At 42.3% G+C, this 16,553-nt stretch overlaps 1 protein-coding gene across 4 annotated transcripts in view; it reads right to left on the bottom strand.

The window, feature by feature from the left end:
• Positions 1–16,553, bottom strand: part of phf6 (PHD finger protein 6) — a 76,015-nt gene that overhangs the window by 24,127 nt on the left and 35,335 nt on the right. For all 4 annotated transcript variants that reach the window (XM_060832361.1, XM_060832364.1, XM_060832363.1 and 1 more), the window contains 4 exons: positions 12,236–12,369; positions 12,079–12,125; positions 6,781–6,941; positions 4,059–4,202 (listed from right to left, as the gene is read on the bottom strand). In XM_060832361.1, coding sequence (XP_060688344.1) covers positions 4,059–4,202; positions 6,781–6,941; positions 12,079–12,125; positions 12,236–12,369 — 486 coding nt within the window. The remainder of the gene's footprint in view (positions 1–4,058; positions 4,203–6,780; positions 6,942–12,078; positions 12,126–12,235; positions 12,370–16,553) is intronic.

Genomic DNA, 16,553 nt, shown 5'->3' with positions numbered 1-16,553 from the left:
GAATCCAATAAAAATCGAAAGAAATGCGGGTGCTATAATCAGAAACAAAAACAAAATTTGCTTGAAAAGCTTTCCAGGACAGGCAGCATCTGTGGAGAAAAATCAGAACTCTGCTTAAATATATATTGGGCGGCACGGTGGCACAGTGGTTAGCACTACTGCCTCACAGCGCCAGAGACCCGGGTTCAATTCCACCCTCAGGCGACTGACCGTGTGGAGTTTGCACATTCTCCCCATGTCTGTGTGGGTTTCCTCTGGGTGCTCCGGTTTCCTCCCACAGTCCAAAGATGTGCAGGTCAGGGGAATTGGCCATGCTAAATTGCCCAAAGTGTTAGGTAAGAGGTAAATGTAGGGGTATGGGTGGGTTGCGCTTCGGCGGGTCGGTGTGGACTTGTTGGGCCGAAGGGCCTGTTTCCACACTAAGTAATCTAATCTAATCAAATCTAATAATTTTACTTTTGACTTATACTGTAACTGCCTGTCTGTCTGAGACAGTAGATTAAATCATAGACATTAAATTAGATTACCTTGTTGCTTAACTTTGCTCTGCTAAAATTATTAGAACATAGAACATAGAAAGATACAGCGCAGTACAGGCCCTTCGGCCCTCGATGTTGCGCCGACCGAATCCTACCTAACCTACACTAGCCCAATAACTTCCAAATGCCTATCCAATGCCCGCTTAAATGACCATAAAGAAGGAGAGTTCACCACTGCTACTGGCAGGGCATTCCATGAACTCTCAACCCGCTGTGTAAAGAATCTACCCCTAACATCTGTCCTATACCTACCACCCCTTAATTTAAAGCTGTGTCCCCTAGTAACACCTGACTCCATTAGCGGTAAAAGGTTCTCAGTGTCGACCCTATCTAAACCCCTAATCATCTTATACACCTCTATCAAATCTCCCCTAAACCTTCTCTTCTCCAATGAGAACAGCCCCAAGTGCCTCAGCCTTTCCTCATAAGATTTTCCTACCATTCCAGGCAACATCCAGGTAAACCTCCTCTGCACTCGTTCCAATGCCTCCACATCCTTCCTATAGTATGGCGACCAAAACTGCAAACAATACTCCAGATGAGGCCGCACCAGAGTCTTATACAGTTGCAACATGACCTCAGGACTCCGGAACTCAATTCCTCTACCAATAAAGCCCAGTACACCATATGCCTTCCTCACAGCACTATTTACCTGGGTGGCAACTTTCAGAGATCTGTGTACATGGACACCAAGATCCCTCTGCTCATCCACACTACTAAGTAGCCTACCATTAGCCCAGTAATCCATCTTCTTGTTACTCCTACCAAAGTGAATGACTTCACACTTAGCTACATTGAATTCCATTTGCCACATTTCTGCCCAGCTCTGCAACTTATCTATATCCCGCTGTAACCTACCACTTCCTTCCTCACTATCCACAACTCCACCGACTTTTGTGTCATCCGCAAACTTGCTTACCCAGCTTTCAAGCCCTTCCTCTAGATCATTTATAAAGATAACAAAAAGCAATGGTCCCAAAACAGATCCTTGTGGTACACCGCTAGTAACTGCACTCCAAGATGAACATAGTCCATCAACTACTACCCTCTGTCTCCTTCCAGCCAGCCAATTCCTAATCCAAACCTCTAATGTATCCTCAATGCCATACCTCCGTAGTTTTAGCATTAGCCTACCATGGGGAACCTTATCGAACGCCTTACTAAAATCCATATACACAACATCTACTGCTTTACCCTCGTCCACTTCCTTAGTCACCTTCTCAAAGAACTCAATAAGGATTGTGAGGCACGACCTGCCCTTCACAAAACCATGCTGGCTATCCTTGATCACGTTATTCCTATCCAGATGTTCATAAATCTTATCCCTTACCATTCTCTCTAAGACTTTGCCCACCACTGAAGTCAGACTCACTGGCCTATAGTTACTAGGGCTATCCCTACTCCCTTTCTTGAACAAGGGGACCACATTCGCTATCCTCCAGTCCTCTGGTACTATTCCCGTTGACAATGACGACATAAAAATCCAGGCCAATGGCTCTGCTATCTCCTCCCTAGCTTCCCATAGGATCCTAGGGTAAATGCCATCAGGCCCAGGAGACTTATCTATTTTCATCCTCTCCAATATTCCCAGAACCTCTTCCCTGCATATTTCCAGGCCATCCATTCTAATCATTTGTGACTCCATATTCACATCAGCAACAGTATCCTGTTCCTGAGTGAATACTGATGAAAAGTATTGATTTAGTGTCTCTCCAATCTCCTCCGCCTCCACACACAACTTCCCACTACTATCCTTGACTGGACCGATACCTACCCTAGTCATCCTTTTATTCCTGACATACCTATAGAAAGCCTTTGGGTTTTCCCTAATCCTACCAGCTAAAGACTTTTCATGTCCCCTTCTCGCTTCTCTTAGCTCTCTCTTTAGATCCTTCCTGGCTACCTTATAACTCTCTATCGCCCCAACTGAACCTTCACGCCTCATCTTTACATATGCCGCCTTCTTCCCTTTCACAAGGGATTCCAATTCCTTACTAAACCACGGCTGCCTCACAAGGCCCTTTACACCATGCCTGACTGGTACATACTTATCGAGGACACGTAGTAGCTGCTGCTTGAACAATCCCCACATCTCATTAGTGTTCTTCTCTTGAAGCCTGTTTTTCCAATCCACACATCCTAAGTCATGCCTCACTGCATCATAATTTCCCTGCCCCCAGCTATAACTCTTGCCCTGCGGCGCACACTTATCCCTCTCCATCACTAAAGTAAAAGTCACCGAGTTGTGGTCACTGTCCCCGAAGTGCTCACCTACCTCCAAGTCTAACACCTGTCCTGGTTCATTACCTAGAACCAAATCCAGTATAGCCTCACCTCTTGTTGGCCTGTCTACATATTGTGTCAGGAAACCCTCCTGCACACATTGGACAAACACCGACCCATCTAATGAACTCGAGCTATAGCTCTCCCAGTCAATATCTGGGAAGTTAAAGTCCCCCAATAACAACCACCCTGCTACCTTCACTCTTTTCCTGAATCATCCTCGCAATATTATCCTCTACTTCTCTAGGACTATTAGGAGGCCTGTAGAAAACACCTAACAGGGTGACCTCACCTTTCCTATTTCTAACCTCAGCCCAAACTACCTCAGATGGCAAGTCCTCTTCCATCGTCCATTCCACTGCTGTAATACTATCTTTGACAAGTAATGCCACACCTCCCCCTTTTTTACCCCCATGTCTGATCCTACTAAAACATTTAAACCCTGGAACCTGCAACAGCCATTCTTGTCCCTGTTCTACCCACGTCTCTGTAATGGCTCTGTAATGTATTACTGATAAAAGTTTTAATTCTTTGTTTAAGCTATAAACTTGGTCTCTGGTGTCAGTTATTCAGAAAGTCTGGTTAGGAATTTCTGGGGCAATTTTAAAGGTCTTTGAGTGCTTTAATTTTACTGTGTTGTAAATGCAGGGAGAGGGAGGCTGATTTTATTTGGCTGGCTGTCTCCTCATTGTAACAATATTTAATAACTTTTGAGCACCAATAGGTCAAGAGCACTCTTATTTTTGCTCTTCCCTTCCTACTGTTTGATACTTTAGAGTTATTACGAAGGACACATTTAACTTGCCACTTTACCCCACACAGCATCTGGAGCAGACAGGATGGATGGAGTGGCCTTTCTCTGCTACACATGCTCTATGATGCTATATTCTACTGATTCAGAAATGTCAGATGGTGCTAGAAACTAGGTTCAACTGTAGTACTGGAATCTACTGACTGTCCTCGGCAATTTAGCTTGGTGTAATTTCTTTTGGAATTGATCACAAACTCTTGCATTTTCCATAATGCGCAAAGAAACATTGTTCTACTCAATTCACACATAGCATGATTTACACAAAACCTAATGATTGGAATCCTGTGATATACAGCTAATTTGACAAGGACTCACTAGAACTTTGAAGTCTGGAGACAAAGACTGGACCAAAATACATTACACCTCATACAATATCTTAGCAGTGCCTATCTCCAAAGTGACTCCAACACATTCAATCACCTTACCATGCATTTGTAATGTGCAGCAACCTTTTTAGCATTTGACGTGTGGAGTTTTCCTCTGGTTTCATTTTCTTCATCTCCAGCATGACAAAACCCACACTTTGGCCCTGCAATTGTGGGACTACTGCAGTGAGGAGACCGTTCTCTCTACAAAGGAAAACACATTCAAAGCAAGAACAAAGAGAATTAAAAAGATAATGCAATTTAAGGTTTCAAATGACTTAACAACCATGAATTTATCAATGTGTTTAATTATCTTCCCTGTGTCTGCAAGGGCAGGGAGTGGGGCAGAAGATGAGAGGTAGGATGGTGGGAGGAGGTACAAGAGAGCAAGAGACACGATTGTGCTGAGCAGAGAACAAAGGAAAGTGTGAAGATAAATTAGGTTTATCTCAGCCTTTGAACAGGTAATTAAGCTCAGTAATGAGAAGACTGAAACAGTCCTGCCTCATCTGCACTCAGTGCAGAGTGTAAAGTCAGTGCTTGATAAAGGAGGGAGCTTGGTAAGAAGGCGCTCTTTTTCTACCTTTTCCAACTTCCAGTAATTGACTCTTGTTTTGTACAGGTGAAGAAGCCAGTAAAAGGTTGTTATTTAAGTTATTCTAACTGCAATAAACAGTTTCTAAAGTTATGGTATGACAAGTCAATTCAGCCAAGTGGAATGTACAATGGGGAATGTTGTGGATGGGCCATGGAGCTCTGGGTATTGGAATTCTACTAACAGACAGAATCATTGTTGTGCACCCAGGAGGTTGAATACTGCATAGATAGTACATTCAAGAGGTGGTCACATCTTAGGTTGAGAGTGTACAAGCACAGAAGTATTGTCAACCTCCATTCTTTCTAAGACACTAGTACAGGCATAGCAGCAGTCCCAGAGTCCATCTTTTGTGCAAATTAGTTTTTCATTTTGGTTACTAGTGAAGATGGCAGTACAGGCATAGCCAAGTTTGAGACACCAAGGGCAATGCAGCTGCCCAGAAGATAAAGAAGAGTGGAAAAGCAACATTGAGACAGGATTCCACAGTCAGGGGATCAGATGGACATTTCTGCTTCGTTCAACATGTTGCCTCTGAGGCCAAGGTAAAGGATAATAATGGAAGAGCTACAAGTATGAAAAGGGGCAAGTTTCTGAAAGATTTTGCGGGGGTTAGGACAGTAATAAACAGAAACTCAAAACTACTTCCAGCACCACGTGCTATTGAGAATAGAATATGAAGTTTGATCGATTGGACATATGTCTGGAGAATGATATCAAAGGAACAGGAATCAGATTTCTGAAGCATCAGAACTAGTTTTGGGTCAGGTGGAATCTGCTTCAAGCTGGACCTGTTACACCTTACAAGACTGTAGACAATACAGAGAGGATTTACAAGAACAGATTCAGAGTTGAATTCTGCAGGTAGATTGAACGTGCCGAGACTGCTTTTTTCGGAGGAAAGGCAGCCTAGGGAAGATTTTTCTTTTAATTCATCCATGAGATGTGGGCATCACTGGCTGCGCCAACACTTATTACAATCCCTAATTCTCCTAGAGAAGCCAAGGGCCAGTTGCTTCCTTGAAACGCTGTAATTTATTCATTCTTTTTAAAAGCACAATGCTATGAGGAAGGAATTTCAAAGATTTGCCCAGATGACACTGGAGGTACGGCAACACATTTTAAAGTCAGGATGGTGATTGACTTGGAAGAGATTTTGAAGGTGATGGTGTTTCCATGTATCTGCTATCCTTGCCCTTCTATATGGAAATGAACATGGTTTTGAAAGGTGCTGACTTGGATTTGGGAGCATTTCCACATTTTACCAATGGTACCTAATTTGGAGGAGTCACAACCAGTATCAACTGCAACAGGACATAAGGGAGCAGAATAAACAGACAAGTGGCAGAATTCTTCTGAACAGAATTGTTTTCTACACAAAATTGACTGTAGCAGTTCAAGACAACAGCTTACCATTAATTCTCAAGGGCAACTAGGGATGGACATTACCTTACATTCCATGAATGAAAACAAAGCAGAGAAGTACAAAATGATCAATTTTGGCATTAGGGGCAGGGCAAGACATATGGACAGAATGGCCCAGTTCTGAAGCGTACGTGGAGTCAGAAATCTTAGGGGGCGGGTGGGTGGGTGGGGGAGGAGAAGAGAAGAGGTTTACGTCACATTGTAAACGTTTGCTATAAATTCTGTGTCTTACAATCTTGTTCTCCACAACCACCTGTGGAAGGAGCAGCGCTCAGAAAGCCAGTGCTTCCAAAAAAACCTGTTGGGACTATAACCTGGTATTGTGTGATTTTTAACTCAAGAAATTCCACCACCAGCTTTCCACCAAAAAGTGTAGGTTCTTAACTCAATTCAGAGGAGATTTATAAGAATAGACCCAACAATGATAACCTTCAGTGATTTGGACAGAATGGAGAAGCTGGAATTGTTCTCCCTGGAGCAAGAGATTGAAGTGAGATGTGAGGTGCACAAGATTGAGTTTTAGACAAGACAAAGAAAAATTGTGCACATAAGCTGAGTGTACAGGAGTAGGGACTCAGAATTGAGGATTGGGCAAGAGATATAGGGGATGAAGAGGTGGAACCTTGTTTACACAGCAAGGATTCTGAAAATTGAGACAACGGATGACCTGAAAGGAAACTGGACAATTTTCGATAATTGTAAGGAAGAGAAAATAGGGAGGGAAAAACAAAACAATGTTTCCGTTATTAATGCATTACTCACATAGGAACTGCAACTGGTTTCATCTTTCCCTTGAGAGGATGTGGACATAGCATCATCCGACTCATCTTTCGAGTTTGGAGCTCTCCGTTTTTCTCTGTGCGCTCTCTGAGCGCCTTTTCGAGGACCTGGGGAACACTCACTCAGGTTTCCTTGGAGCCCATCTGTCAGCAGCACCACCAGAAAACTGTAATTAGCTCAGCCACTAATGGTGCGAATTAGCAGCTATTCATTCTCCCAGGCTGATCTTTATCCATTCCTCCGTCTGCTCAACCGTTTTCCCCTGCTTGCTCTCTCTGGGCTCCATCTCCACCTATCATTTCCTCCTCCTCCTCTACCCACCGACCCTACCCCTTCTTTAAGGGATATATCAACCTTTTCCTAGCTACAAATCAGTTCTGAAGAATGGTCCGTGGACCAGCAATGTTAATTCTGCTTTCTTTCCACAGATGCTGCCAGATCTGCTGAGTTTTTCCAGCAAATTCTGATTTTTAGATTAGATTAGATTACTTATAGTATGGAAACAGGCATGATTAGTCCTGCTTTTTAAAAAATAATTAAGTCTTTAAACTTTTAAAATGTATGAAAATTTCAACAAACACCATGGCTTATTCGATATACGTGTAGCCTTATCCTTTTACATCAGTCTGTTCCATGCTAGTGATGTTACTTATATGCTCCATAACAAAAACTGATGAATTTTTCAATTCAGCTAACTCCATATTTTCCACAACATGAGAATGCTGCAAAAACTCAGCTGCCTTCAGCATTTTGCGTTTGTTTTGGATTTCCAGCACCCACCGTCTTTGCTTTGCTGATGCCCTTATTTTGCATTACTAATTCTCCAGACTCACTTTCTATTGGACCAGTGCTCACTTTGTTGACTTTTTAAAAAAAAAATTTCATTAAATCCCTACACAATGCAGAAAGTAGTCATTTTGGCCCATCAAGGTTGCACTGAGCCTCCAAAAGAGCAGCCCACCAAACCCCTGTAATCCCACATTTACTCTGGCTAACTCAACTATCCCACATACCCCTGGACACTAACGGACAATTTACCACTGACCAATTCCTTCACCTACACATCTTTGGACTGTGGGAGGAAACCAGAGCACCCAGTGAAAACCCACACAGACACAAGGAGAACGTGCAAACTCCATAGACAGTCACTCAAGGCTGGAATTCGACCTGAGTCCCTGGCACTGAGGCAGCAGTGGTAACCATTGAACCACATACCGCTCTAGATTTTATAAAACCTAATATTGTTATGACACAGAGGGACAGCCAAATCAACTCAGTCTTCCTAACTTTGTATTTGCAGCACTAAATGTAAAGCCTTCAAAGACTGTCAAATTTGACCCCAATGTTTCCTAACCAGATTTTTTGAATAACTACAAACTGAATAATCAATTGTAGCCACCAGTTTTGTAGCTTAAATAACAGACTTAGCAATACACTAACTTCATTAGAACAAAATTAAACAATCTATTTGATGTCTATGATTTCAACCCAATAAACCTTGTTTTCAGCCCCCATTCACAAATAAAAGAGGAATAGAGTTAAGGGATAGAAGAAAATAAAACTGTCCAGATTATTTAAGCAGTTTGGAAAATGTGTTGCAACACAGCATTTGATTATTGTTTTATTGATTTTCTGAAGACTATCAAGGCGAACTTTTCAGCTCACAGCAGAAGTCATTGACACTTACAACTTAGTTTCTATTCTAAGCTTCCAACAGCTGATAATCAGACGTTGGTAGGAAGCTTTCAAACCTTCATGCTGCAAGATCAACACCCAAATCTGTCCAAAATACCATTTCAGATTCTCAGCTCCTCCCTCTGTTTAACCATAATGTCATTTTCAGGACTTGCTAGTACCAGTCCCCAAGTACACTGGACTCAGCACCAACCTCTATAGGATAATGCTGGTCATAGCCTCCAGTCCAAGAAATAACCCTGTCTCCTACCATCAAGCCAACTGTACATAAGCCTTTTTTTTGGGACAAAGCTCTCTTTCTTTTTTGTCATCGAAGGGTCCCAAATCTTGTCATCCTTATCCTTCACTTTCATAGGAACATACTGGCCCTGACTCTCATCATCTGGTTTTAAAAAAAGATTCCCACAGGTCAGATGTGGATTTATCCTCAAACAGTTCCCCTCCATTCTACATTCCCCATGTTCCTGCTGAAGACCATGGTAGTGAGTCTTCCCCAAATTTAATTATTTCAACCAAGAAATTATTCTTGTCCTTAACTTAATGTGCCTTAAAACTTTCAGAATTCTAGTTAGTGTTTTGAAGGTGTTCACCCACTGAACCTTCAATCACCTGGTGGGCTCATTCCCCAATTCCAGGTCTAGTTTGGCCATTTCCTCATTTTATTATTTACATATTGCTATTCTGGACAAACCCAACAAACTCCCCCTCATCAAAGCCCCTAGCACTAAGTGAGTCCCACTCAATATAGTCATGGTTTGGAGATGCCGGTATTGGACTGGGCCGTACAAAGTTAAAAATCACAACACCAGGTTTAGTCCAAAAGGTTTAACTAAAGCACCAGCTTTTGGAGCGCTGCCTGACAACCACCTGATGAAGGAGCAGCGCTCCGAAAGCTAGTGCTACCAATTAAACCTGTTGGACTATAACCTGGTGTTGTGAGATTTTTAACCCAAGTCAATATAGAGGAAGTTAAAAATCACCCATCACAACAACCCTGTTGCTTTCACAGTTTTCCATATTGTCCACATTTCAGTTCCACTGGCTGTTGGGAGGCCTGCAGTACAAATCCTTCAAAGTGACTGTACCCTTCTTATTGGTGCCCCTCTAATTTAGGTGCAACCTGCCCTTCCAATCCTTCTTGTACAGGTCCCCCTTACCCTAAAAGACATCCAAATATCCAAAGTTCTCCCTTCCTACACAAGCTCTTTAACCACATGTTTAACTGTACTATCTTTCTATTCCTAGCCTCACTGGCATGTGGCACAAAGTAATCCCAAGATTACAACCCTAGAGGTCTCGTTTTTTAACTTCAACCCAACTCCCTTCACAGGACGTCATCTCCCTATGTCATTAGCACCAACATGGAAATCAACCTTTGACTGTTCACCCTTTAGAAGATCCTGTGCCTATTCAAATCTCGACCCTGGGCCTAGGAGGCAACACACCATTCAGGAATCTAGCACATGGCCACAGAAACACCAATCTGTGTCCCTAGCGATGGAATCCCCCAGTTCTCCTGCTTGCCTACACTTGAATTCTACCTGCTGCGCAGCGGTGCCAGCGTGGTGCCATCAACCCGGTGCTGCTTTCCCTTGAGGGGCCATTCTTCCCCAAAGAATATTAAAAGTGGCATTCCTGTTTAAGGGGGAAATGGCCACTGGGGACTGCTGTGCTCATTTATCTTCATGTTGGTGACCCCACTCTTTTGTCTGTATAGCCCTTACTGGAGGCACGATCTGGTCGCTAAACATACTATCCACAACATTCTCAGCCTCATGGATTCTCCACAGTGAGTCCATCTGCAGCTCCAGGTGCTCCATGTGGCAAATCAGGAGCTGCAGCAAAACTCACTTCCTGCGTACATTGTCACCATGGAGATTCCCCACAGAAGGAGCACTGCATGAGAGCAAGTTCTCCTACCACTGCGAACCTTGTCAACTACAAACAATCCAGGATCTAATTACACTACCTAATCTACAAGTCATTAAAGTCCGGTCTTTCACTCCTGCTCTCTATTCCTAGTAGACCACAATAACAAAAAGTACTTCATTTGTCTCCAGGCAATACTCATTCATCACCTGCCCTTTCCCTATATCCATACATACCATTTCTACCCAAGAAATTCCACAACTGCTGAATAACTCAACTGGCTCCACCATACACCCAAACTACTCAGTTTTTTTTTCCCTCACATCATCCCTTGCTTCGTTTTCAAATCAATTTAAATCTATGCCCTCTTGCTTAATTATTTTGTGAGCAGTAGCAGCTTCTCCCTCCCTACTTTGTCCAGTCTGCTCATGGCATTTGAACACTTTTATTAAATCTCAGTCTGTGGATTCCAAGAACAGTCCCAACTTCTATAATCTATCCTGAGCTGCACTTTCATCAGATTTGCTTTAAGCCAATTTGCTTACCTTTCAGGTAATAATTCAAAATTCTGATTCTTAATTTGGTGCCTACTTCCTCCTAATATCTAAGCACATTCATACTGCCTATGCTACTGGTACTTTTGTGGACCTACATGGAATTTATTTAAGTTGGAGCAATTAATTCATCCATCTTGTTACGAATGGTGCATATATTCAGAGAAAAAAACCTTTCTTTCTGTTCATCATTTGTCCTATATTTAATCTGGTTACCGGTGCACTGTTCATACACTCTCAGTGTCACACTGCTTGACATGACCAGATCATTATCCTGTAAATCTTACTTTGTTCTTTTTCTTTGACTTTCCAAACATCCTTTGCATGAACTCCCACCTGTGGCCCACATTTAAAGTGCTTTTCTACAGACCTGGACATTCAATTGTCCTGAACACTGAAAGTTTTATGAACTATTAAGTTATTTAAACTTTTGTGCTTCCATCTGTCAAGTACCCTTGTTCAAATATCCTCCAAACAAAATAACCCAAAACTCCATACTACTGTAGCCAATAGTTAGGCAAAGGTGCATTCAGCAGAAAGTGCTGCACCTTCAGATTTGACCCTTTCAGTAAAGGAATTTCACTCATTCGAGGTGGTGTACTAATGTTACTAATAATTGAAAGCCACTATAGCCATTCTTGTCATGTAAAAAAGATGGCCCTTTTGGGATAAGTAGTGCCAGATTAACAACATCTGCACATGTCAACAACACAGTCCTGCCTAATCAGACAGGCGACAATAACAAATTAGATTACTGATTAGATTACTTAGATTATATTACTTAGAGCGGAAACAGGCCCTTCGGCCCAACAAGTCCACACCGACCCTCCGAAGAGCAACCCCCAGACCCATTTCCTTACATTTACCCCTTCACCTAACACTACAGGCAATTTAGCATGGCCACACCATCTAACCTGCACATCTTTGGACTGTGGGAGGAAACCGAAGCACTCGGAGGAAACCCATGCAGACATGGGGAGAATGTGCAAACTCCACACAGATAGTTGTCCGAGGTGGGAATTGAACCCGGGTCTCAGGCACTGTGAGGCACTGTGCCATTGTGCCACAAAGCCACACACCAAAATGTGACAAAAATGAAAAGAAAATTATTTAACAGTTGACAAATGCAATGAATTATACCGATTTTCTGTATATTAGTTACCTTCATTGGAATCCTCAGCACCTTCTTTGTGTTTCTGACAGAGGATCCTGTCAAGAAAAGGATTTTAAAAAATACAGATCAACATTTCAACTCATTGAATCATTAAACAATGGCTCCATGAACAAATCTGAAAGAACAAGCAATGTGCTGTACATACAGATATATGCCCTGTGATGCATCTTCCTTGATCTGGGCTTTATCAAGCTTTGCACAATAATAATGATATGTTCTACGACAAGTTTTCACATCACATCCAATAGTTGCTCCTGGGCGGTGACAGCAAGAGCAGCTCTGCAGAAGGAAAGACACTTATAAACTTTCAACTAGTCATTCAATTGAAAATAACAATGAATTTGATTGGATTACCAAATGGCCAATGGTTTCCCTTTTGTACTGCTATCCAAAATGAGGGAGACTTTCATCAGGCTTCTTCAATCAACTCAAAATAACATTTAATTATAAAACAAAATGCTGAAACAAAAACAAGGTGGTGGTGGTCATTTGGTCCTTCAAGTTTGCTCTATCATTCAATAGGACCAGCGCTGAAGCTTTAACTCTAAAACTCTTTCTTGAATGGATGTGAGTTTGCTCACTGAGCTGGAAGGTTTGGTTTCAGACGTTTCGTCACCATACTAGGTAACATAATTGGTGAAGCGCTGGTGTTATGTCCCGCTTCCTATTCATGTGTTTAGGCTTCTGGGAGTGTTTGGTGATGTCATTTCCTATTCTTTTTCTCAAAGGATGAGAAATGGGATCCAAATCAATGTGTTTGTTAATACAATTCCGGTTGGAATGCCATGCTTCTAGGAATTCATATGCGCGTCTGTTTGGCTTGTCCTAGGATGGACATGTTGTCCCAGTCAAAGTGGAGTCCTTCCTCATCCGTACGTAAAGATAGTGATAGAGGATCATGCCTTTTTCTGGCTAATTGATGTTCATGTATCCTGCTGGCTAGTTTTCTGCCAATTTGTCCAATGTACTATTTGTTACAGTGCTTACAAGGAACTTTGTAAAAGACATTCATTTTGGATGAAATTTCATGCCAGAAAACGACTCACTAACACGATGAACCATGAATGGACAGACACAGTATACCGAGCCATAGGCATTAGACAGCAGCAAACACAAAAGGAAACAAACTAGACCTGCAGAAAAAATAGACAAACTCACAAAGAAACACAGACAACACAGAAGCCGGGATAAAAATAAACTTATCAGGCTGACCTCTAACAGATACTGAAAAAAAGGGAGGCATGGTACATTGGTGAGACCAAGCAGAGGCTACAACAACAGATGAATGGACACCGCACAACAAATCAACAGACAGGAATGTTCTCTCCCAGTCAGAGAGCACTTCAGCGGTCCAGGACATTCGTCCTCGGACCTTCGGGTGACCATTCTCCAAGGTGGACATCGGGACAGGCAACACCACAAAGTGGCCAAACAGAGGCTAATAGCCAAGTTCAGTACCCATGGGGATGGCCTCAACCAGGACCTTGAGATACACATACACACAGAAAGACTGACATTCTTACAAACACAAACACACACGCTCTCTCTCATATGTGCGTGCGCACGCACACACATCCTCTCAGACTAATAGCCCTTTACACTCATGCGCACACACACATACGTACCCACCCCACACCTTCTTTGCACCCTCTCCAAAGCCTCTATTTTCTTACAGTAGGATGACCAGAACTAGACAAAATACTCCAAATGTGGTCTCACCAGGGACTTGTAGAGCTGCAGCAAAACCTCGCAGCTCTTAAACTCGATGCCCCTGTTAAATAAAAGACAAAATACCATATGCTTTCTTAACAATCATATCCACTTGGGTGCAACATTGAGGGATCTATGCACTTGAACACCAAGATCCCTCTGTTCCTCCATACTGCCAAGAATCCTGTCTTTAATCCTATATTCAGCATTCGAGTTCGACCTTCCAAAATGCATCACTTCGCATTTATCCAGGTTGAACTCCATCTGCCATTTCTCAGCCCAAATCTGCATCCTGTCTATGTCACACTGCAGCCTGCAATAGCCCTCGTACTATCAACAGCACCTCCAACCTTTGTGTCATCGACAAATTTACTAAAACGTTGTGGAATTTACATAAGTACTGAAACCAACATGCCCATTCCAAAAGATGACAGACTTAAACAATCAGGTCTTTTTCAATACACTACTTCAGTAACATCACACCGTAAACTTTTGCCATAAATTCTGTGCACTACGATTTTATACACCACTACCACCTAACGAAGGAGCAGTGCTCTGAAAACTAGTGCTTCCAAATAAACTTGTTTGGACTATTAACCTCTCATTGTGATTTTTTTTTAAAAATGTGTACACCCAATCCAACACCAGCACCTCCAAATCATGACTGAAAAAAAAATCTTAGAGGACTAAACTACAACTTCAGAGACATGAACAAAAAGGATTTCTTAGCAGCATTAAAAGCAACACTGAAAGATAACAAACTCAGAGGAAACCCAGCAAGCCATCAGACAGACAGTTGCATCAACATTAAGCAGGAAAAAAGGAGGAAACACACAAGAAAGGAAAGCACGAAAAAGGACTCAAAGACAAAAATATGGTAATCCTAACTGCAGACAAAGGACGCTTGACAGTCATTTTAAACAAATCAGATGACTATTAGAAAGCAAATGCACTGCTTGTAGATACCGACACTTACCAACAGGTGGTGATAGAATCAAGCCACAGCCTTACTCACAAAACAGAAATCTAGATAAGTGAACAAAACAGACTTCCAAAAAAAAAATGAAACCGGACAGGTCCAACACACCACACTTTTAAGGACTACCCAATAAATCCACAAACCAGGAGCTGCCAAGAGATCCATAGTCTCTACCTGGAACATCAATGTACAGGCTAACCAAGGAACTCCACAAAAGCCTAAAACACAGAGGATTCATGCCAGTTTATTTGCTACACAAGAAATCCTGAACACCACAGACACTAAGATAGAAGAGGATGAAATAATGCTCTCCTTTGATCTAAAATATGTTCACACCCATCAACATTAACTTTGCTAAAGAAACAATGACTACACTATCAGAAGAACCAAAGATACAAACACCAGACAGCACCAACTTCATCAGCAAAGACAACATTATGAAATGAGTAGACCTATGCCTTCACTTTCAACAACAAGACCCACAACCAAATCATTCATTCCTGAAGAAGGGCTCATGCCCGAAATGTCGATTCTCCTGCTCCTTGGATGCTGCCTGACCTGCTGCGCTTTTCCAGCAACACATTTTCAGCCACAACCAAATCAACAGAACACCCATGGGATCACCGATATCAGGGATCCTAGCAGAAGCAGCAATGCAGAAACTTGAACAAACAGCTCTCCCAACCATCCAATCCAAACTTTGGGTCTGCAATGTGGATGAAATCTTTGTCATCATTAAACGAAACAAATTAGAGAAAACCTTCAGGACCATTAATAATATCCTTGCTGGCATAAAATTCACAAAAAAAATCAAATTGCCATTCCTAGATGTCACAGTAGAGTGAACAGTCAGTGGGGAACTTCAAACCAGCGCCTACAGGAAAACCCCACATACAGACAAATACTGAACCACAGAAGCAGTCATCCCACTAGAACATTATTTTAATGAGCCACCACACATTGCAGCACAGAGGAATGGCAAACAGAAGAAAAATCACCCACACAGCATTTTCATGAGTGGGTACCCAACAAACAGAGTATGCCAGTTTCTCAGCACCAAACCCAAACACAGACAAAATGCACCCAAAACCCTAGCTACTTTACCTTACAGCAAAGCCATCTCTGAAATGACTGGCAGATTACTCAGACCCTATGGCATCATGATAGCCCACAAACCCACCAACACCCTAAAACAGCAGCTAATGAACTTGAAAGACCCTACACAGACAACAAGCAAAACTAATGTCATTTACAAAATACCTTGCAAGGACTATAACAAACACTACATTGGACAAACAGGCAGAAAACTAGCCACCAGGATACACAATCAACAACTAGCCACAAAAAGACATAACCTACTATCACGAGTACCCTTACATTCGGACGAGGAAGGATGCCACTTTGACTGGGACAACACATTCATCGTAGGATAAGCCAAACAGAGAGACACATGAGAATTCCTAGAAGCATGGCATTCCAACTGGAACTAACAGCAAATATTGATTTGGACCCCATTTACCATCCTCAGAGAAAAAGAACCGGAAATGACATCACCAAACACGCAAGGAAACTTAAACATAAATAGAAAGCGGTACATAACACCAGCGCTTCACCAATTATGTTCCCATGCATGGTGATGAAACATCTGAAACTAAACTTTCCAGCTCAGCGAGCAAACTCACATCCAGAACTTCAATCGAGCTACAAATCTTTTCAAAACTTGCTAACCCCCTTTTGAATAGATCAGTGACTTGGCCTTCACTGCCTTCCGTGG

The sequence above is a fragment of the Hemiscyllium ocellatum genome, chromosome 11 (assembly GCF_020745735.1).
Source record: "Hemiscyllium ocellatum isolate sHemOce1 chromosome 11, sHemOce1.pat.X.cur, whole genome shotgun sequence".
NCBI classification, from domain to species: Eukaryota; Metazoa; Chordata; class Chondrichthyes; order Orectolobiformes; family Hemiscylliidae; genus Hemiscyllium; species Hemiscyllium ocellatum.
This window is presented reverse-complemented; position numbering and strand designations above follow the sequence as displayed.